Source organism: Dermochelys coriacea, chromosome 8 (assembly GCF_009764565.3).
Source record: "Dermochelys coriacea isolate rDerCor1 chromosome 8, rDerCor1.pri.v4, whole genome shotgun sequence".
Classification (NCBI taxonomy): Eukaryota; Metazoa; Chordata; order Testudines; family Dermochelyidae; genus Dermochelys; species Dermochelys coriacea.
Window position 1 is genome coordinate 6,359,745 of NC_050075.1, and position 23,211 is coordinate 6,382,955.

A 23,211-nucleotide genomic window follows, 5' to 3' on the forward strand; every position below is an offset into this window, starting at 1 on the left:
ATGTGCAGGGCAAACATGCCAGTATTTTGCTTTGTGACTCCCACTGGACTCTTCCGAAAAGCTCCCCGAGCAGTTTTGGGCTTGATGCAGGGATCACTGGCTGGGATGGTGTCCTCTGGCCTGGGGGAGGGCAGAGTGGATGGCCATAATGGTCCCCTCTGGCCTTAAAGCCTAGTAACCGCTTCCTCCCTCCCCCAGCGCAGGGACAGAGGCAGGTGGCCCCGCGTTTGATCAGGAAAAGCGGGGGTGGGGGGGACGTGCGGCCCCGAGACAGAGGAATTGAGACCCCGGAGCTGCCCGGGGGGGGGGCTAGCTGCACGTTGGGGGCTCAGGCGGGTGGCTGTTCCCCGCCACCCCAGTTTGGAAGAGCAGGTGCCCTGCGGCGCTGGGCTCTGGAGAGGGCTCCAGCCTCCCCTGGCCGTGCCAACACGTGTTATCAAACAGGCGGCTGGTATGCCGCCAGGCTCAGCCCTGCCAGCTGGGATGTGGTTTTTTGCAGGGGGGCTCTCTGCTCGGGTATTTACGGCGCGCGGGCGGTCCCAGCAGAAGTTTCGAGCGGACGGCTCGCGCTTCCCTCGCGGGCGCGCAGCTGCAGCGCCGGGCACGGAGCGCCCCGCGCCCCGCGGCGAGTCCCGACCGCCCGGCCGATGGGCTGCACATGGCAGCACGACCGGCCGCTGCCCAAGCCAGGAGGCAAGGTAACGGCGAGCCACCCCCTCCCCCCAGCTGGGTTTGTGATGGGTTTCCGCTTTGAGCAGCGATCCCAGCGCCGGGGAAGGGTGGCGGCCCCCAGAGCCTGCCCCTGCAGGGCCCCCCTCCCCCCCGCTAGCGCCCCGTTGGCACCGAGCTTACCAGCAAGCCCCAGGGCTCAGCCCTTGCCCAGTTCGCTGCCGGGCTGCCTGCCCTCTAGCATGCGGCCCCATGGAGTGCGCTGATGAACCCCAGTTAGTGACCCCGGGGGCGGGGTGTGGGGGGGAGGCTGGGCGTCTGTTCTCCCCTTGCTTTAGATAAAGCCCCTTCCCCAAAACCATGAGCAGGAGAAGAGGGGCTGGCCCACTGCTGGGGAGACTACCAGGCTGTAAAGGGGCGATGCGTTGTTCCTGAAAACTGCGGGGCCTGTGTTGATTGTAGAGTTGTGTGTGTGTGTTGAAGAGAGTCTAGGAGTTCCTTCTCTAGTAATGTGTGTGTGTGAGTGGGGGGAGGTCTTGAGAGAGACTAGGGGTTCCTTCCACTGTACCGGGTATATATATTTATTCACAACATGAGTAAACTCTGGTGAATCCCAAAGGCACAGCAAAAAACTGCCCGTCCGAAGGGTCTCCCTGATTTTCAGACAGCAAAACTCTCTCTGCCAGGAAAGGCTTAGCAGCAGTACCCAGAGAAGGGGTGAATTCCACCAGAGGCAGCAAAATCTGGCTGATTCTCCTTTCAGTTTAAACAACAGCATTCCCTCCATCCGCCTCCAGCCCATCGCTGGTTCCTGGGGGGAGCGGGGCAGGGGGAGAGAAAGATGCTTTTAAGATTTAAGGAAACTAACTGTTCTACAGCAGGGAGGGTGGCAGCCGGGGAGAAGGAATCGGAGAGAATAACGTGAGCCTAGAAGGTTGAAGCTGCACCAGAGCTGGGGATGTCTACAAACCTCACCCTCAAGCATCTGATGGTTAGAGTCTTCCTTGTCTTGCTTTGCTACCTGAGCTGCTAAGCAGGAAGTGCAATAGCTGATATTCTAAGGGTGCTAACTACATTTAAGCAAAGTACTTCCGGTCACTATTTATTCTATGGATTTAGCCTGTCTCCAGTTCTGGAATTATCTGCAAACCGACTGATCTTTACAAGCGTGTTCATTATTTGATTGAAACGTCATGTGTTCATTGTCAGTTTCTGGGTTGTTTGTGAGCTATTGGTTTCCCTTGTGCTTACAGTTATTCGCTATTTGTTATTCGGGGCCTGTGATTGGTCAGGCAGTGCACCCTGCGTGGATGATTTTAAAAGGAGGAGGGAAATCACACAGATTGCAAGATGGCTGCACAAAGCTTTGTACAAATTAATATTTGCACGAGGGAGTAGTTCTGAGACTTCTGGGAATGCCGAGACAGAAAGAAACCCACTTGTACAGATACTCAGGGGAAACGGAAACAAAGGGACACACCTGCTGTCCAAGAGATTTCACAGGGGAGTTGCAGACAGAGGTCTGTGAATATTCTTTTTCAGCCCAATGCACATGAATAGCTGTATATTAAAGAAATGTACTCATCTCTTATGCACAAGGTCAAACACTTCTAGGCCAGTCCATGCCTCTGAGGGCTCCCTGTACAAAAGAGACACTGGATGAGAAATGCTTCATACCAAAGGCCCCAGGAATTGAGGGCAAGGGCATTTCGTTGACATTTGGAGACTCTTCCTTGATTCTGATATGTCCAGTAAATACCATAAATTTAGCTGGGGCAAGGAAGGGGATACAGCCTTTGCTGGCCACATCTTTAAATCAAGATTGGATGCCTTTCTCAATTGTATCCCTAGCTCAGCCAGAATGTATGGGCTTGATGCAGAAAGCACTGGGTGAAATGCTATGGCTTGTGTTAAGCAGCAGGTGAGACTAAATGCTTACAGTGGTCGCTTCTGGTTTAAAACCTCTAGCACGAGGATAGATCAGAAAGCCTGAAAGGGGGAGTGTAAAAGGGATTGAAGGTGGGGGAAATTCAGAGAGTCACAAGGAAGTAGAAGACGAATCTTCAATGCTAGGATTTGAGAAAAATAAAGTTGGACGCTGCAGGCCTGGTTCCATTCATGTTTCGTGACTTCTCAAGCTGGGAAAAGTCCCTTGGACACCAGTGGTTCTGATGTTTTAATGGGCGTGGATGTTTTAATTGCTGTGATTCTTTCACCATTGCATGGGGTTAAACCTGATTGCCAGAACTGGGGATGGGAAGGATTTTTTTGCCAGGACCTATGTTGGAAATGACCTTGGGGAGTCGTCACCTTTCTCGAGGTACGAACCAGGGATCATCTATTCAGATCAAGTGGGCGTATCACATCTTCAGAGTGCAGGGAGGAGGGCATTGGCAGGCCTCAGTCCTTCGTGTCATCTATTTCTGTCTCTTAGAAGAGCAAAAAGATAAGAAAGTGATTGTGTAGGTGCCAAGTGCAAGAACCCAGCTGGGATCTTGTAGCCATAAGACTACTGGAATGTGATCAGCTCTGTAACTCAGCTGCTTGAAGTAGCAGGATGCAACCTGCATTTCATCTGACATCCAACCAGGAGAGGTGCTGAGAGGTCTTCTTGAAGGTCAGGCTTGAGCCCTGATATCATTCCAACAGTGGGTTATATACATTATAATTACACACACACATACACACACACACACACACACACACATTCGTAACTTCAGAGTTACGAATACCAGAGTTACGAACTGACTGGTTAATCACACACCTCATTTGGAACCAGAAATACACAATCAGGCAGCAGCAGAGACAAAAGAAAAAAAAAAGCAAATGCAGTACAGTATTGTGTTCAACGTGAACTACTAAAAAAAAGGAAAAAATTAAAAAAAGATTTGACAAGGTAAGGAAACTGTTTCTGTGCTTGTTTCATTTAAATTAAGATAGTTTAAAGCAGCATTTTTCTTCTGCGTAGTACCGTTTCAAAGCTGGATTAAGTTAATGTTCAGTTGCAAACTTGAAAGAACAACTATAACGTTTTGTTCAGAGTTAGGAACATTTCAGAGTTACAAACAATCTCCATTCTCAAGGTGTTTATTCTTTATTCACTTAAAATCAGAAAGGGTCAGAAATTAAGATGCTAACAAGACAGTTAACTCAGCCACAAAGCTTAGTTTGTATATTTATGGTGCAGATTTAATTGCACAAATGGTAGTATGTTAAAAGCCATGAATAGACAATGGTGTGTAAGTGGCCCACGCCTCTGCAAACACTGCTCTGCAAGCACTGAGCATCTGCTCCCATTGAAGTTATTGGCCTAACCTTCCTCCCATTGACTTCAATAGCAGTCACAGAGCAAAGTCCTGGTGACTTTAGGGAGAGCAGTGTCAGGATTTAAACACACATTTCTTGTTTTTTGGTGGTTTCATTCTGCAACATGAAGATTGCATTATGCATTAAAAATGCAATTTTAGAAAAAATCTTGCTCTAAAATCTAAGGCACGGATCCTGCACATTGACTGCTCCTGGGTGCATCTCTCTACCCACACCAAGACTCATTGGCTCCACAGGGCAGCTCAATAGCAGGACTGCAGAGGTCATTCAGTCAAAGGCCGACTGGTGCCTCTTCAGTTCGTGAGGAGTAGAGTAGAGTAACAAAGGGACACAACAAATACTCACTGAACAGTGCACAGGCTCCAAGTATCTCTGCCAACAGGCCAGTGCTCCGTAGGCACATCCAAAACGTTCTTCATTTTCAGCCAAGTTTTGTTTTGAGGCTTGGTTATGAGCCTTCTCCCCAGTTAGGTTGAACGGACACCTAAGAATCAAGTTTCCAAGCTTCAGACAGTTTGGCGTTACCTCTAGGGGGTGCAGAACATGACAGTAATTTTTGACATTGGGGAAAGTGGTTTGCTTTTCTTGTGCCCACATTCGTCATCCAAAACTAGTGAAAGGCATTTGGACCAAGCTGCAAAATAATTCACCTTGGGACAGACACCCACTTTAAAAACACGCCTCTTTACACTGCTAGAGCAGTGGGCTCGTGAAATACAGCTTTCTTGTGCTGCTGGACATCCTGCTGTGCTATTTATTTGGATGGTCTTTCCACCAGAAACTGCAGCCAGGGACATATGCTAGTTCTGGCCCCTGTGAAGCGGTTAATGGTCTCTATGGGATACTCCTAGAGAGACTATCACGGAAACTGAGAGAGATTGTTAGCACATGTGGAATACGCCTACTTTTCTTCCCATTGTAAGCCTTAGGCCCTATTCCCTCCTTGCAGAGCGTGAGTCGTGTAATGTCCCTGGTTTGGTATTGGACACAGGGACAGCAGCACAATCCAGGAGCTTCCAACAAACAGCCCTTTACTTCAGCTTGCTCAGAGATTGCCCTGCATAGATCCAGCCACTTGCATCTCCTGGAGGGTGCCACAACTGGGACTGTCAAAGCCGCAGTCCGCTCCAAACAACACCCATTGCATTCCATGGAAGTTACTTCTCTCCTGTGCGGAGTCAGGAGAATAGACCCTCATCACTTGTGTACAGCGTCATGTCAGAGAGAGGGGATCAGATCTAGATGTATGGACACAAATGCAGCAGGCCAGAGCTGAAAAGAAGAATAAATCGAACCAGCTTTTCTTCCATTTCCCACGTTCCCATTTCCTTTGCCAGGGAGGGGAATCCAAATGGCAATAGGGCATCAGTCTCTGTGTTAGGTTTGCACCAGGGGAAGGGCCTTTGGGGCCTGCCTATCATTGCCCAGCTCTAGCTAATGGGCCCGACCATCCTCTCTAGACTATCAAAGTGCACAGGGATAAGAGAGGCTCTGTCCGGGAATCCCAGACTGGAACAGCCCATTCTGCCACCAGGATCGGGAGCAGCAGCTGGCAGGCGTGGTGCCAGGGAGAGCAGCTGTTCTCCATGAGGAAGAGGCCCTGTTATCCACACGCTCTGCAGCCTGTGCAGGCCCCCTCCTGCTTTTAGGCGGGGATGGGGGTCCATGGTGGCCTGACCAATGCTGAAGATGGGAGATAGCTGCTCTGCGGTCAGGACCCTTGCAAGCCCAAAAGGGCACCAGGAGCTCATGTAAATGCCCCCTCCACCAGGCTTCTGCAGAGCCTGACCACTCGGTCTCCCTTAGGCAGGAGCCCTGGAAGCTGCTGCTGCCTGAGGGCAGAAGTGGGCCCTCGGGAGCCATCTCTATGAGGGTGGGAAGAGGGCACCTGGGATTGAGGGGAGCCTAGTGCAAACCCACCAAGAGCAGCTGCCTTTGGGGAGAGTGGAGTAATCCTGGGAGCTGAGCTGCCACCTCCTTTCCCCTGGGGGCTGATATGGCCTGATGGGCTCCCATCCTTACAGGACATCAGCTGGTTCCAAGGCTAGGTAGGGACTGAGGGGCCTGGTCAGATCCCTCCCTGCCTGTGCCACACACATACACCCCCCCACACACACCCGCTCTGCACTGCCGTGTCCCTGCGCAGGGGGATGCACTGTTTCACCATGGCTTAAGGTGAGGTGTGTTCCTGGGAAGGTGCGGGCCAGCCCCTGCAGAAGGCAGGCAGCTAGACAGAGAAGGGTCCATCCCCTGCTGAGGTTTCCACAGGTGCTACTTTCTGATCTGAACCCTGCTGCCCACTTCAAAAGGCTGTTGCTACACAGGGCATGGCTGGGAGAGGATCGCTCCCCTGACTGCTCCTTTGGGGTGTGGGCTGGGAACGGGTTGTGGCACTTCTGGCTCTCAGCTGTGATCGGGGAAGTTTGACTGGAGTCAGGGGCCCGATTTAAGGTTTGCCCATGATTTGTTACAGTCCCCGAGTCCTCTCTTTGCAGCTCGAGAGCCAGCCATAAGGGGACGCTGTGGTGGCAAAAGGCAGCCAGCCTGGCCAGAGGTGCCATGGGGAACCTTGAGGTGCTCTGCCATGGGTTCAGGTTTCCCGCGTGTTGGCCTCTGTCACTGTGCTTTCAAGTCTGTGATTAATTCAGCAAAACTTTCATGCAGCTTCACAAATCGCTGCTGGGAGAGACTGAGGCACTTGGGAACACCCCGGCTTTTACAGCATGCAGCTGATACCAACCAACAGGTGGGATGATTTGCCTCCCAAACATACCTGGGGCCCAGGCAGCAATTACACGCCCCTCCCCTTGATCTGACATTGTAATGCCTCTCCCAGAGCTGGAGGTGCCACTTCCTCCTGCCAGCCCCTGCAGCACACGGACACAGGAGCTTGATGGTTTGCCTCTGAAAGAATTCTGTACAGGTTCGTGTGCCCCCCCCCGCCACATCACCATCACCGTAGTATCTGAGCAGCTTCCAATAGCGCATTAAGTGATGAGGCTAACATCTGCCACGTGTGGCACGTTCTCTGTGTCGTGCTCCATGCCGGAAGAGATGCATGTGCAGGGGAGGGTTTTGTCTGAGAGGGGTTTTTTTTAAGTGTATGTGCAGCTTTGTGTTTATTTTAGGGGAGTCCAGTTGACTAAATGTGCCTCGGCGCTGGGGTCAGAAGGTGGGAAGATTTGTGATGGGCCTTTGTTCCTGGGCGAGTTTGCTCCAAGCGGCCCCTGAAACAGCTCTGCCTCCTGCATGGAAAATTTTACACTGATGGTAGAAGGGTCCATTGTCCTTGAGGAGCAGAGTTGTCCACTGTGGTTCTCAGGCCAGAGCGTTCGGTGATCTTTTATTGTTCCAGACCTAGTAGGAGCATATGATCCTTCTGTAAAAAGCAGTCCTTGTGCCTATGAGGATCACTCCTTTCAGGATAATTTACTGCTTGGAGAAGAGGTGGACTCCCCAGTTTATTTCAGGGTTTTCAGGCTCCTGGCTGTCTCCTTGTCTGTCACTCGTTCCCCACCCCCAGGGGCTCAGTGATGCAATGACAGCAACTTCTTTGATCTTTCCCTGTCCTGGGAAGTCATGCACAAAACGCTGCTGTCCTTCCTTTTACCGCTCTCTAAATGTGGCTATCACACTTCACAGGTTGTAAAGTAGCAGCCCCTGTAGCTGTTTGATATTTCTGGACTGCACTCAATCTCTCTCTTGCACATGCTGTGGCTTGGAGGTCTGGAGCATTCCAGCCCAGTGTTCAGAATTCAGGGAGGTCCTGCAGCTTTTAGAAAAGTGGCACTGCCCTAATCTGTTTTGCAGCACTGGACATTCCCTCCCCCCTTAAGTTTTCAGTCTCTTTTCCAGCCTGCGTCCTCTCTAATCCATCCCCTACAAGCACCTTCCAGGAGAGCATGGCAGTGGGCAGCAAACGACTCTCCTTGTCTCCTCTCTCTATCCATAGTTGTTGCTGTGAGATAAGAGTGCTTGCTGCAAAGTCCTTCTAGGGATGTTCTAGGGATGATGCAGGCACCAGCTTGGGCTTTGGATAGGCTTTATTAGTTTTGTGCTGCTGCTTCAGATGAAACTTGGCTCCTTCTCGCATTCTGTATGTTTTGGTGGTATGGAGCCTGCTGGCCCAAGTGAACGAGCCATGTGCTTCCAGCACATAAACACTGAGAGCCTGGGGCCAAAATCCTCCTAGCAAGGATAGCTAGAGCAGGAGGGATCTTATAAAATGTAGGGGACTGTGACCACTCTTGACCCGTTTCCAGGTCTTCTATTCTTGAACCTATCTCTCCTCCCTCTCTTTCTGGCATGGAGTCTCTGTCAGTACAATTCAGATAATTTTCAGAGCTTTGTTTTCTTGGCTCTTGGATTCCTAGTGCAGATGGGAGCTCTATGTCAGTTAAAGGCCCCTGTTTTGCCCAGGTCTGGGTCCTGAGCAGCTATCAGTTTCCATTCAGTAAGTGGTGTCTGCATGCCTCTGTGTGCATGGGAGGAGCTGGGCACAGATCACCCCTGAGGTGTCTTTACCTATGCAACTATTATGCCTTTGTTTTCTGTGTACTGCACCTTTCAATCTGTAGGGACCCTCCTGTCTGCAGGGAAAGGCAGGCAGCCGGTTTGGGTTCAATTCACCACAGCCTATTTGATTTCCAGGGCAGAGCTCGCTAGGGCAACAACAAGTCCTTTTGGGCCACAGATCCCAGCAAATCAACTAAATACATGGAACTGAGAATGAAAAAACCAGGGACAGGGGTGCAGGGCACAAGGTCAAAACAAGGGATCCAGAGAGGGACCCGGAGCAGAGAACCTCACGGGTTACCCACTAATCCAAGTAGGAGTCCGTGAATGCCAAATTTATGATGGAAGGCAGTTTACAATGCAGGGATCGCTGGGTGGAATTCTCTGTATTATGAAGTCAGACTAGATGATCACCATGGTCCTTTCTGGCCTTGAAAAATCTACGGTATAAGCCCTCGTCAGACTTCCATGAGCTGAATGTTCTGTTGTGGTGGGAGGGGATCTGCATCTGCACACATTACACATGTCTGCACCAGCCCTGTTCTGGGAACTATTTCCTGTCCATAGCGCCAGGTTGGGAATATTTCATTCCTGATTTTGCACATGCTACTTCCCTGGGAATCTTTCATTTCCAGTTGTGCATCTCCACCGTGCACGAGATGTAGATAAGCTACGAAATTTTAATGCAGATGCTGCCCATAGGGCGATCTGCTCTCACTCTAAATAAGAGGGCGGGCGGTTGTTGGTGGTTGGTTTGTTAGACACAAGGTTCAGATAACTTGAGGCTTTACTGCATTCACAGATTTAAAAAAAATTAGAGGTGATTTACACACTGTTACAACAAATTACTTCCTTACAGCTTTTCTGATTTAAACTGTCATTTCCCTTGCTATAAATGGTGTCAGTCTGAAGCTTCTGGGACATAAAATAATAAAAACACTAGGCACATACCGATTGCCTTTCAGCTGGGGCAGGGACTGGTGACATTTCTGTTCTCTGTATGTACAGCTCCTAGCACAATGGGGTCCTGCTCTACGAGTGGCACCCCGGACACAGCCTCACTGCAAGCAACAGTAGGACTCCCAAAATACTTTACAAAACCACCCCTGGTTCCTAATCTCCCTGTCTCCACTTTTCAGAGAGGGACGCTGCGGCAGAGACGTTGACCCCGGGCTTTGCTTAACTCACACAGCACATTGGTGTCAGTCAGGAACAGAACCCAGATGGCTGGACTCTCATTTCTCTGCTCTATTAGAGACTGGGACAGAAAAGCACAACAAGCCAGTCTAAGGTGCTGTCTATAACAAGGCAACGTGCACTGGCATAACTCCATCAGTATGGTTACACTGGGACGAATTTCCCGAATGTGGACAGGGCCTCCCCTGGTGTGACTTGCGTCTCCTTCAACCCCCTTCAGCATGAGCACTAAGTTACACACCCTTGCCCATGTGCTGCCCTCCATTCAGCCAGGCACCGTGGGCCCAGTTCAGAGGTGGTCGGCGAAGGTGTGAAATACACGTTGGGCAGTGGGTGTGAATTTTCAGGAGTCTGACTGAGGCTGAGAGCGGCAGAGCCGGTGGAAGAAAGCGTAAGTGACACCAGCTGGATTCCTTCACTTTCCTTGACGCAACAGAGTTAGGCTGACCCTGCTTCATCACGGCAGGGTGTGAAAATCCGCACCTTTGCATGACATGGGTAAGCCCGCCTAACCCCGGGTGTAGACCGCGCCAGGTCAGTGGAAAAATTCTCCCATTGTCCTAGCTACCGCTTCCTGGGGGGTGGGGTGGAATAATGACAGCGACGGGAGAACGCTGCAGTGAGCATCTACACTGAAGCTCTCCAGCTGTGTTGCTGCAGCGTTTCTAGTGAAGACAGCCCCAGAGCACGGAGGTCAGTTCTCTTCATTCCACTCCACACGGGTGTAAACGCCACTGGTGTCAGTGGAGCCGTTCCTGATTGACACCAATCAGATCCGCACAGGGCTTTGAGGCAGGGGGGTTGGGGAGGGAGCAGAGCTGCTCTTTGGCAGTTGAACAATAGCTAAAAATAATTTTGTTTTTTCTTCCAATGTTATTAATGCAACTAAACTAAACTGCTCCGGGGCTGGAACATGGCCTGCTGTGACTGTATCTCCTAAGCAAGCTCCTAAATCTGAGTTCTATAAACCCTGCTAAACAGGGAGGCTAGGATGGAAACTGTGACAGGACCTTCGCACTCACTCAACAGAGGCTGGTTGCAGGAGCTGATGCTATAACAAAGCATTCCTCTGATAATGATGTAATTGTTTGAGCTGGAGGGAAAGGGAGAGCTTTGCTGGTGCCAGATATTCTGAGACGTTGTTAGAACTGGACTTTATCCCTGTAATTGCCTTTGATTTAGTGTTGTTTTTCATCTTTCATTCCTGCACAGGCTCCGTGCTCTAGCCCAAGCTATTTCTAGGCTCTGAGCCTGGCTATAAAAAGCATCAGCTGAGCTACAAGTTTGTGGGCGTTGCTAAAAGACCTGCACCCACTATTTGATCCTGGGCTCTGACTGCCTAGTCAGCTGTCCGGGGTCCCGGGCATGCATCGGTGGCATGAAGATGGGGTTAAGAGAGGGGCACAGCAAGAGCACAGGGAAATATTTCCAGCTCTCTCGTTCATGTTGACTGGTTGCTGGACAGATTTGTACGTGTCCATCACATTGTCCAGTGCCCCCATCCCAGAAGCCCTTTAAGGGAGTCTGGGGCTGATAAGGATACTAAGGAAAAGTGGAGATTTGGACCTTGAGCCAGGAGGGTCCTAGTAAGCAGACGGCCTGCTGGTGAGACTGACAGCCACCGCCTCTCCCCCAAAGGTGGAAGGGCAGTAAATCTTCTAGCCTATCCATGTGGCTGGGTGGCTGCACAGGAAGAGTGTGTGTATGTGTGGGCGGGTGTATTTGTGTGCGGCAGGGAGTGTGAAGGGAGGGGTGTGGGTGTCTCCTCCCTTCGCTGGTACATGCCTTTTCTACGGAGCACTTCTGCAAACAGAAATCCAGGGCCAAGTGGGAACGTGAGTAACCAGGAGTGAGGAGGGAGAGAAAATGAGCGGGCACGTGTGATCCGGTCTCGCCTCCCTGTGCTGGGATTTCTCACCAGAATGGCCCTTTACATGCCACAGGATGTCTCCACTATAATGGGCCCCTCTACATGGGAGCTCCCAGGTCACACGTTCCCCCCATGTGTGCTGTACCATGTTAGCAATAAGGCCAGCCAACATGTCACTTTCCATCATACCCAAAGGAGAGAGAGATGGCAGAAGGGCAGAGTGGGCTAAGTGGAGATGGAACAGTCTAAAATCGGAGGCCAAAGTTAGAGATAGCAGAGATACTGAGCTCCCTAGGAGGAGAACTGGCACAGATTTAGAGCTGGCTAAACAGGATGGAGTGTAGCAGAGGCTTGGGGTCGCTGGCTGGGGCTGCAGGTTGAACTACCCCTGGATAAATACAAGGTGCTGAGTACATTTCAGCTGCGCTCTGGATTGGACGGGACCTAGCGGAGCTGCTGGGTTCTTAATGTTGCGGCAGCTCTTTCATTTAGAGGGACTGCTAAATAACTCCGCATCATAGGGACCCATTTAAAAATGTCCTTCTCTTAGGGGGACTAATTTCAGGGTGTATCATCCGTGACATGATTCCCTTCAGGTCGCAGCTCTGCCACAAACCTGCGTGGTTTTACATTTTCCCAAGGGGTCCCACTCTTCCTTAAGGCAGGCCACGCAGTGCCTTCAAAACTGAGCCTTTGGGCTTCAGCACTCCTGAGTCACACCGTGAGCTCTGCCCAGCGAGTCCCATTGAGATAGACCACTGGTCAGAGAACTTCAGGGACCAATGCACCTCAGCAAGTACATTTTCCTCCCTGCATTTCATGACTCCAGTCTTCTTATTTTCCCCACAGAAACGACTAAGAGCTCAGCAGCCAAAGGGGCAGGTTTCCCAGGAGCTGACGGCCTTGAAGACAGAGAATCACGGTGCGGTGTAAATCTTTTCCCTCACAGGGCTTTTCAATGCCCTTACCCCTTTAAAAGCATTAAGCTAAGACCGGGTCCAAACAGATGGGCCAGTGTGTTCCACGCACAGATGCACCCTGTACCTTCTGCAGTACTGTGAACTCTGATGCGGCCAAAGTGGCACTGTGACTAGTGAGTCTTCTATTCTGGTCCATGCCAAGGCCATCTCACCTGTGTCTGTTCAGAAGGCTCCTCCGGAGCGGGAGGCGATGTGTCTGAGGATCACTGGGCTAAAAGGGCTTTACTGACTTGAGTTAAATCAGAGTGGATTCTCTCACTCCAGTTTCCCTGGGGGTCTTGGCATTAGTCCCACCTGCGATGGTGTCACAGAGCCACAGGATTAGTGCTACACGCCAGCTTTTAAACAGCCCCTTGGAGGGTCCCCTTCTGTGTGGCAGACCCCTAAGGGGTCCCACTCTTCCTTAAGGTAGGCCACACAGTGCCTCCAAAACTGAGCCTCTGGGCTTCAGCACTCCTGAATCACACCGTGAGCTCTGCCCAGCGAGTCCCACTGAGATAGACCCCTGGTCAGAGTCTTGGACACACTTCAGGGACCAATGCACCTCAGCAAGTATTGGCAGTGACACTAGGCAGACACTTTTCAGAACAGAGGCAGATGGAACCCAGAACTGGGATGGCCTGAGATTAGCATAGAGGAATAAAGGTTAAAACACCATCTCTTCTGGCCACACCAGCCTTCCATCTAGTATCCTTTTCTGGCTCTGGCTCTCCATGTCCCTGTGTCACTCCCAGGTGAGAGCTGCCGAGACCCTTCAAAAGCCAGCTCTTATCCCAGCCACCTGAAACCTTTCGATCCAGTGTCTACCTCCTGCAGACACATGCTGTGTTCACATGCTCCACCTGCAGGAGATTCCCATGGATAAATGTCAGTTGCTCAGTGTTTGGGGCTTCCATTGTCTTTGTGGACCCTCCTTTGATATGGGTTGGTTTCAGCCAGTACTTGACAGACCCATTTATTTCACCCCAAACAGATACGTGACACAACAGCTGATGTCTCTTTCTCTGCCCCATGAGCAGATTTAACCCTTTTGCATCCCTGAGGAGCAATGCAGAGTACAAAGAAAAACTGAGGCACGCAGGGGAATCATAAAGTATTACAGGAGATTCCCACTTCATCACGAATAGTTCCTTAGAAATTGATAGAGTATTTGGCATGCCTTCCTGGAAATGCATCCTTGTTCGAGTGGAAATATTGCACACTTATATGAGACAAACTGCACAATGCAGAGCCAGGCTAGAAATAAAGATCTGTATCCTCATCTGGCATACATTAGCCCATCTTCATTGGCTCAATGGAGTGATGCTGATTTACATCAGCTGGGGATCTAATGCTGAAAGTCCAACTCATGCTGATGAAGAGTATCTTGCTGCCACCACAGAAGCCCCTCTACCCACGGAGCAGGCTCGGTAGTGGCAGGGCAGCAGTGTAAGTTTTTCCTGTGCTGCCCAGAAATGAGAATCAAAGAGATTCACAAGCTGTTTCCAAGATGAACAGCAAATTCCACATGTTGCTGTTCATGGACTGACCCTATTAGTCACTCTCAAGTGCCTGGGTGAGAACACTGCTCGTGAAAATCTGAGCAAGTTCTGAAAATGTCATGAATTCATAAGGGAAGCAGGTAAAAAAACAAAGCTCCTTGCCCAAGGGAAGTGGGTAGGTAGAATTCTAGGAAGCTGCCTTAGTGTTTATTCATGGACAGAGAAATCGATGACTGAAGTCTAGTAATATGTATGACCAGGCGAACACAACAGATGGCCAGCTCAAAACCTGCACTAGCTAGCCAAAACATCCCACCAGACAAACAATCCCACCCCTAAGGAAGCAGTCAGTGCAGTAGTGAGGAGGACATTGCATGGAGCTGGAGAGGATGGTGTCTGTATGCTAGTAAGACGAATTACCTTATGGATATGTGTCTTGTTGCTCTGTTCAGAGTTGACACACTCTAGCCCTTATGTGAAGGGCTGGTTCAGGTAGAGAACTACAGACAAGCTCAGAGATAAGTGCTCTCTACCAGCTGAGTTATTCAGCAGGTAGTGTTTGTCATTTGTCAAAGTCCCGTTTAAATAGCTTCAGTCACCCAATCAAGAAGTGGACATGATACCATGTGACCACTCCCACACACCAAATTGTGATGAGCAGTCAGCTGTAGCAGACTGTTTGCAAGACACCCGGTGGCTGGAAATGATTCGCTCAAACAAGTCGTTGAGCAATGAATGCTCTCGCAGAAACTGGGAATGATTGATGGGAAACAAAGACCTAAATGAGACACATTTGTTGTGCAGGGAGAAATAGCTGAGCTGGAAGGGTCATCCCCAGGACTGAGAGGCCAAGATTGTCTCCTGTCTCTATTCAATACTTGTCCCCATTGCGGAGACTGCCAACACGATGCCCATTGGTGCTAATTAGTGCCAGGGGTAATGTAGGTAATTGTCCAATAGGAACTAGACTGAGATCATATTTTATGTGGGCCACCAAACTACTCCCAAGTGATAATGAGTTGACCAGGCCTCAATTCAAACTGGTGACCTGTTAGGATATAGATATTCAGGACTGTCTGTAAAGGCCTATACTCTAAGAATTTAGGTGTATTCTTATCACTTGGCTAGTTAGAGGTATAAAAGAAAGAATCAAAATCACTGTCTGCCGGCGTAAGGTCCTTCTCTCACTGTGACAGTCTGAGGCCCTGTTCCTAGGCTAAGGCCTTTGGCTAAGCAACAGAGGCAGCCATAAGCTGGGAAGCGACCCGCTTCCAAACTAGTCCCATTGAAATCAAGTGCTATGGGGCTGTTAGGAATCCAGTCCTGTCCTGATAATGCCCATCGCCTCCAGAGAAAGGGAAGTGCCTAGAAGATGTAAAAGGAAACTTAGTCTGAGAGCATCCTGTCTGGCAAGAACTCACTTATCCATAGCTGGGATGTGAAATCCTCACTTCTGTATTGTTTTGTCATTATAGTTCCCACTTTGCCATTGTTTGTCTGTATAATCTCTGTCTGGTTCTGTGATTGTTTTTTCTGTCTGCTGTATAATTAATTTTGCTGGTGTAAACTAATTAAGGGGGTGGGATGTAATTGGTTAAATAATCATGTTACAATATGTTAGGATTGGTTAGTTAAATTTCAGGAAAATGATTGGTTAAGGTATAGCTAAGCACAACTCAAGTTTTACTATATAGTCTGCAGTCAATCAGGAAGTGGGTGGGGGTGTATCGGGGGGGAATGGGAACAGGGACAGGGAATGGGGGTGGGGAAATTGGAATCATGGTTAGGTAAAGGGGGAAATGGGAACAGGGACACAGGTAAGCCTCTGTGGTGTCAGAGCTGGGAAGGGGGACACTAAGGAAGGAAACTGGAATCATGTTTTGCTAAGGGGCGGGAATGGGAACAGGGACACAGGTAAGGCTCTGTGGTGTCAGAGCTGGGAAGGGGGACACTAAGGAAGGAAACTGGAATCATGCTTGCTGGAAGTTCACCCCAATAAACATTGAATTGTTTGCACCTTTGGACTTTGGGTATTGTTGCTCTCTGTTCATGCGAGAAGGACCAGGGAAGTAAGTGGGTGAAGGAATAAGCCCCCTAACATGACTGAGTGGAGAACAGCCCCAGAAATCCTGTCAGCAAAACCAGCAGGCCACGGTCTAGCCCTTTATGTTTAATTTTCAGTCATCGCAGCTCCCTTGCACGAGGATGTGGAGACGAAGAAGGCGCTGCTGCTGGAGGATCAGAAGAGTGAGATTGCGAGGCTCCTGCAAGGACATCAGGAGGAAACGGAAAGGCTGAAGGAAACCCACCAGGCAGAGACCCAGAGACTGACCCAAGACATTAAAATCCAGGTTGGATCAAAGTGGCTTCCCCACCCCAGAAGTTTCTGTCTAGTGTCCCAGCACTGTCACCCCAGTCCTGGGCATTCATGCTTCTGCTTCCTGACTTTCGAACTGCACCACTATCACTGGTTCAGAGCTAGGCAGTAGTATACAGCAGGACCTTGATGACCTGATGGTCTCCAAAGACACCAGACAGCATGAGATCCTTTGGATGGTCAGCTAGCAGGCTTTGACTTTCCCCTTTCAGCTCTGATCTCGCATTCAGAGCCAGCTGGTCTCCTCCCCCAGTTATAGACACCTGTCTGCCTTCCCCAGGGTTAGCAGACTCCATATGGTGGATTAGTGTCCTCAGATTTCACCTCTAGACACCTAAGGCCATGAGTAAGGCTACAATTTTGTCATGGAGGTCACGGAAATCGTGAATTTGAATAAAGTCCATGAAATCTCAGAAATGGCTGTAAAAACACATTTGACCTGGTGCACCGGGGTCACTGCGTTATTCAGGTTTGACCCCTCCAGCTCCACCTATGGTGGGGTGGACAGAACCAACCTGAGAGGTGCTGTGACCCATTCCCCAGCTCGCAATGCCCAGAGCAGGAAGCTGTGCCTAGTCCCACCTGCTGCAAGGTGAGCTCACTCTCCAACTTCTCCCCCTTCTCTGACTTGTTTTTTTTCCCTGCACTCTGTTGTGAAATTTACGTGCCAAAATCATAGCCTTAGCCGTGAGTGAAACTGAGCTCAGTGGTTCACTCCTACTTGTCCCCCTTTTACTGATACCACAGAGCTCAGCAAAAAGGGCAGTTGTCCAGGAAATTCTGGAAAAGTCCAGGGTGTTGCAGGTCAGCTGTCCTAGCAGAGCTGTGTGTGATGCTCTCCCCCCCCCACATAGTGTTGCCAGTGATATTAACCCCTCACTGTCATAAGTACCAAAGTTAAATTAATTCATAAAAATAGCAACAGGAAACTGGATCTGCCACCCAGGAGATAAATAAGAGACTGCACAGGCAGGTACACTTCAATTTCTCTGAATTCCCTGGATACTTAGGGCTTGTTGTTCACTTTGTTTCTAGGTGGAAAAGGAAAGAGATTTAGAGCTTAAAAAGCAGCTCTCAGAGCAGTTTGACACACTGAAGAGAGAGCATGAAGAGAACCTCCGAGGTAAGGCCCGAGTCTCTCCTTTGCTAGGTGCTGGCTTCCCTCTACGCCACCTCCGCTATGGTTTAAACTTCTCACAGGGCTGTTCTTGCATCTCTTCTCCTCTCCAGCCTCCGTGGCTCTCTTGAGCAGAGGCTGATCACACCTGTAATGAATATTCAGCATTGTCATTAGATGTTATGTGTCCAGGAGATCTACCCATGTTTTGACTGGCCCCGTTGGCAATCACCTACCATGCCCTCTGAATTACCGTACTGTCACCTGTCATGCTCTCGGAGCTGCGATGGTGCTCACTTACTATCCTGTTGTCTGCACCTCTTCAAGCCAAGAGGGAGGGTACCCTGGGAAGGGCATGGAGAAATGCTGGCAGGAGATATTACTCTGTAGTTCATTAACTAGCATGGAGCATTTGTAGAAAGCCAACCCAACATTTGGAAAATTGACCCCACTGAGGTATTACGCTTGCAGTGCCAGTGCCTCTGAAATAAACCTACAATTCTTCAAAAAGGAGACTCCTTCCATCGGAGCAGGATGCTTCCCAGGGAGCTTGTGGGCCGGTAGCATTTACACTGCAGCCAACAACGCGAGATCTGCTCACCCAGTCTCAGCAGTAAGGCTGTGAATGGTGATGGGGTCATTCCCTCTCTTTCTCCTTTCGCTACGGGTGGCATATTGCCTCTCTCCTTAGCGTGGCAATCACTCAGCTAGAAGCCCTGCAAGCTGAGCAAGTCTTCCAGGGAGCTCCCAGCTGCAAAGCTGCTCCAAGAAACTGCATTTTCTCTGCTTACAGTCCCAAGCCACTGCTGACTGTTAGCCCAGAGTAACTCTGGTCCCCCCGTGTGGCAGTGCCATCTACTGCCATTCTGTGCAGGTAAGGGGCTTGGGCAGGGCTTGCTTTCCTGTCTCCTCCTTCTGACACTGATTTTATGTTTCCCCTGCAGAACTCCAGAGGGCCCATGACCAGGAGACATTGCTCTTAAGGGAATCCTACCAGAGGTCCCAGTCTTCCTTACAGGTGCTGGCCCCCTTGCTTTGGCTTGCTGAGAAATTCCCTGTGGAGCAGAGCTCTCTAGATTCAATGCACAGGTCTGAGGGCACTGGGGGAAGCTTCCAAGGGACCTGCCTGAACTATCCCTGGGGCAAAACAGCACTGTCTGCCCCTTACTTTCACGAGAGCCAAATTGAGAAAGCAAAGGTCGTTCGAGCTGCCCGGCGTCCACCACCCTTGGGTAACCCAGGCTGGCTGTTTGTGGGAATGACCGGCTCACCTGAGCCCAGAGGGGCCTCTCACAAAGTGAGCTTGCCTTAATTTTGCAGCCGTCAAAGAGATATTTAAATCGAAATGGCCACCTGGGCTTTCAGTTCCAAAATATAAAACAGTCCTTCACAGGCTCAATCAAAAAAGTGCAGAGTTCCCTGCAGCCCCAGCACCTTCTTCGCCCTCGCCTCAGCGTGCCAGTCCTAGCGGCCAGCCGGGCGCTCCCCTGTTCCTGCCCTGCTCTGTCCAGGGTGCTAGCTTCTCTCCACCTGCAATGCACCCAGTCCTCCCTCCTTGAGTTGCAGGGAGTCAGGGACCCTGCTCACAGTCCCTCTCCTATTAGCTGCTTTCTGCGTAGCCTCCCTAGAGCTTATTAACCCCTTGCATGCCAGTGTGGGGCAGACACCCCATCACACCACTATTGACATAGGGGACAGGTGGGTTGCATTTGGAATGTCTCCATGTTGTTAATGTCGCTCAGGGCTCAGTTTTGGTTGGGGCACATCTCTGCTGGCAGGCAAGTCTGTAGCCTGAACACTCCAGACGTGAAACTGGTGCGAACAAGCTGCCTAACCTCCTTACTGTGGCTCATAGCAGAATTGATAGTCAGGGAGTCTGTTCTTATACAAGCAACCCAAGAAGTGCTGATTATAAAGAGATCTCTCTCATGGTTCCCGACTGACCCATTGTAACCAAGGAAGCCAGGATGGCAGAAGGCATTACAGTGGGAACTGCTCCCTGCTGCCATTAAATACTGTATTAGGGAATTGCTGCATGGGGCTTCGTTAGTCATTGTGAAATGTCTTGCAGTTTGACTCCTGCCACCTCCGTACAATGCAATAGGTCATTTTCTTCCCTTATATGAACAGTGCTCCTGCTGGAGGGGAGATCATAAAACAGGACTCATAATCACATCCCTTTTCCTTTCTCTTCTGCCCTAGGAGATGATTGACAGGTTGAATTCCCAGCTGAAATCCTTTCAGGAGAAAATGAAACGGGTGGAGGAATCGATCTTGAGCAGAGACTATAAGAAACATATTCAGGTGCAGGAAATAAGCGAACTGTGGCCTCTTGGGAGGGTATTTCTTTAACCCATCATTTGCCAGGGTCTCCGAGCAAGCCTGTTGGATTCACAGTAGTGGCAATGGACAGCTCAAACTTACAGAGTCATAGAAGCATCTGTATGCTATAAATGCTTTGTCACCAAAATAAAAGCCAAAGAGAGGCCTCCCTGGAAAACTCCCCAACACTGGATCTGGAGAGGATAGTGTTCATAGTGCCTGGTAAACCTGTAGTATGGTTGAAGTAAGCAAAGGGATAGGAAGTAGATCATAAGAAAATTAAGGGTACATATTATGTGCATTATGCAGGTAGTTCAAGCTCCTTGCACTCAGGTGGCTAATGCAAATGCTGTAAAGACATGCATGTACGTGCTGAATAAACACTAGTAAGCACATTTTGGGGGGTAAGAATCCTATCAATCCAGGACTGAGAACACATATCTACTAATGGTCATCATCTTTGGCTCACCTCCGTTCAGGAATGAAGAACCAAACCAGAACCATGCATTAGCCCCCCCGCAACCTCTCCAGTCCGTGGGGGACTCATGAGTTTTCTTTCTCCCCTTCTAGGATTATGGGAGCCCCAGCCAGTTCTGGGAGCAAGAACTGGAGAGTCTGCATTTTGTCATAGAAATGAAGAACGAACGCATCCATGACCTGGACAAGAAGCTGCTGAACTTGGAAACAGTGGTGGGTTTGATGTTCTTCTTCCATAAAGTCCATGGACTCCTTTCCAGGGGCTGAGATGGAAAAGCACAGCTTGCAGGAGAGCACGCCACCTACCTGAATGCAAACAGCGTTCTCCAGGCACATTCCCCTCTGGCTCACCTGCTACCTGCGGGCAGCTTTATGTCCCGGCTGGCCTCTCAGCTGAGCTAGCGTGTAGGGCGCAGACACAGTGAGGGCAGCCAGCAGATAGAGGGCTGCACTAATTGAACCAGGCTGCTATAGTGCGGGTGTTTGCTGGCATACACAGCAGGTTACTGCTATGCATCACTAACCTCGCATAGAGGCAACTTTTGTCAGTAATCATCAACGTTCTGATGCTGGTCCTTAGGCAGGACCTCATGAAGCAGCACTGGGGATCGTCTTTTGCCAAATCCTTATCACTTCTGACCCTTGACCTCTCCTTTAAATCCTCCCTTCCCCAACCATTCTGGGATGTCACAGATGGAGAAGAACCTGCTTCTGGAGGAGAAAGTGAAAACCCTTCAGCAGGAGAATGAGGATCTGCACGTTCGGACACAGAACCACTTGACAATGACAAGGTAACATCTGGAGCCTAGTGCAGTACAGCCTACCTGCTGCCATTGTTGGAGCTCAGGGGCTGAGCGCTGGGCTAGGTATGAATTGCATTCAAGAGAGGCTGTTTTCTGAATGCTAGGCTGATAACTAGATGCTGGGACAGGATACAAACAGCAGGTATGATGTTATCAAAGCGAGCACAGAAGCTGCAGGTCAGGAGGAGATAGCTGAGAAGAGCTAGGAGAGTAGGGGTGCTTCATGATAGCGCTGACGTGCACTAGCCACGCCCCCTGTGGGTGCATGACTTTGCACGGCACTGGTCTGGTTTGGGTGAATATGTGGGGTGTATGTGCATTCACGAACTTGGGCTTGCATTGCACCCATCTGGCTCTGGTGAGAGTGTATGTGTGAGGTAGACCATGACCTGGCACAGTACCTAATTGGCTCTATAATCCACCCCACCCCGTTTCAAGACCATTCCATGCCCCCACTGCTCTGGTCTCCTTTGGCAGTGATCAGAACAGCTGGCAGGGCTCTGATCCCCATCTCCATCTCGCTCCAGGGTTCTTACCAGCTCAGCTTCGTCACCTGCTGTTTCTTTGCAGGCAACTGTCTGATGAGCTCCTGCTGGTTCGGGAGGCCCTGGACAAGGAGTCCCAGTTGCGGGAGCAGGTGCACCGGGAGAAGGAAGAGCTGTTGTACAGGGTCCTGAATGGTGACTCCTCCCCTACCTTCCCCATCCCCTCCAGTGAGGTGCCGCTCATCGCCACGTAGCGCTCTGGGAAGTGGCGATGGAGGCTGCTGGGATGAGGAAGCAAGTGAGGGGCACCAGAGACTCTTCCACCCCTTGTTTTAGCACTTCTTTTATTGCACAGGTCCAGAGCTGCTGTCATGGGGACTCTGTCCGGTAGAAGGGGAGCTCCTCAGACTTCCAACCCTGGGACGGCCTTCCTCTAAGGGGACTGTGCAGTATTTCTCGGGACCTTTTCAATGTGCTTTTACCCCTCCTGTGTGTCCCCCTGTCTGACTCTGAACATGGGGGAGCTTACGAGACACCCCAGAACCTAGACACGTTTGGTGTGAGGTATCCTGGCTGCTAAAGGGGAGCTGACGCGTGCTAATTGGATGCACACAAGCACTTTCCACTGGGCGTGCGAATGCTTTCAGGAGAGACCAAGTGGAGCGTTAGCTAGTGCCACAGACTGCCCCTGAGCTTTGCAAGAGGAGTGTGGAGCAGTGTGTGCGTGTGCGTGTGCGTGTGTGTGTGTAACAGACCTGTGTGCTAAAGGCTGTAACAATACAGTTCTGAAAGGGTAAGATATCCAAAAAATGAAATGTCAGTGTTTTCCATGTGGCAGCGTGTGCGTTTCTTTGGCTTATGGCACGGATTGCTTCAGCAGCTCTTTTGGGGGGTTGCAATGGGACGGTGTCGACGGTTGTGTCTTGATGTCACCCCCTTGGGGTCGGGGCAGGCAGCTACTCACCTCATAGATCGTTCCCTGGGCAGCAGCAATCCTGTGGCCTGGCCCTCTGGCTGCACCCCTTACAGTCCACCCTTTTCCCGGGGTATAAAACAGTCCAGACAAAAAAGAAAGTAGTTCCAGAGCCCCTGGCCCCTCCCGCACACAAAGGAGGGAAGCAGTCTCTCCGGCTCCGGAGGAAATGCTGACCCCCACCCTCCGCGTGGCTAAAGAAAAGAAAAGAAACCAGCCCATCTTCTCCCCTGAGCTTGGCGGCGCTCCCAAGCTGTTCCTCAGCATGTGAGCCAGGGCCCTGGTCCCGGAGCTCGAGCTGGGCTGGGTCTCAGGAGGGCCCAGCCCCAAGGCTGACAAGCTGCACAGGTGCGGCCGGTTGGGGCTGATTGTGACCACAGGAGTTCTTTAGCCTTTTCTTAACTGGTGGGAGGGTTATAACTAGCTGCCCCACCACAGATGGGGTGCAGAGAACCTGCCCTCTGTTTGGGAGGGAGGCCGTTAAACCTAGTCCCAGAACAGAGGAGAAGCTGCAGAACCCAGCCTGCACCCTCCCTGAAACTGGGAGAGAGGGGAAGACGCCAGCTACCAAGACCTTACGGTATGTGGAGACTGGCTGCAAGGATCCCTTTGCGGTGT

General features: G+C 50.6%; 1 protein-coding gene across 3 annotated transcripts; it reads left to right on the forward strand.

Annotated features, from left to right (window-relative positions):
* The first annotated feature begins 505 nt into the window (after positions 1-505).
* On the forward strand, positions 506-22,450 carry CCDC69 (coiled-coil domain containing 69). 3 transcript variants are annotated; one of them, XM_043491300.1, is made up of 9 exons: positions 506-698; positions 12,428-12,500; positions 16,221-16,390; positions 17,452-17,539; positions 18,478-18,551; positions 19,736-19,837; positions 20,426-20,545; positions 21,026-21,123; positions 21,706-22,450. In XM_043491300.1, exons 1-9 carry the CDS (start codon positions 648-650, stop codon positions 21,872-21,874), a joined length of 945 nt encoding a protein of 314 aa, XP_043347235.1. In that variant the 5' UTR covers positions 506-647; the 3' UTR covers positions 21,875-22,450. The 3 variants fall into 3 exon arrangements, with proteins under 3 accessions (XP_043347235.1, XP_038270838.1, XP_043347236.1); XM_038414910.2 differs by lacking the exon at positions 506-698 and adding an exon at positions 1,613-1,660; XM_043491301.1 differs by lacking the exon at positions 506-698 and adding an exon at positions 10,183-10,206.
* The last annotated feature ends 761 nt before the right edge of the window (positions 22,451-23,211 follow it).

Coding starts and splice junctions, on each gene's coding strand:
- CCDC69 (XM_043491300.1), top strand. CDS start 648: ATGGGCTGCACATGGCAGCACGACCGGCCGCTGCCCAAGCCAGGAGGC. Junction 17,540..18,477: donor GCATGAAGAGAACCTCCGAG/GTAAGGCCCGAG, acceptor TTTCCCCTGCAG/AACTCCAGAGGGCCCATGAC. Junction 21,124..21,705: donor AACCACTTGACAATGACAAG/GTAACATCTGGA, acceptor GTTTCTTTGCAG/GCAACTGTCTGATGAGCTCC.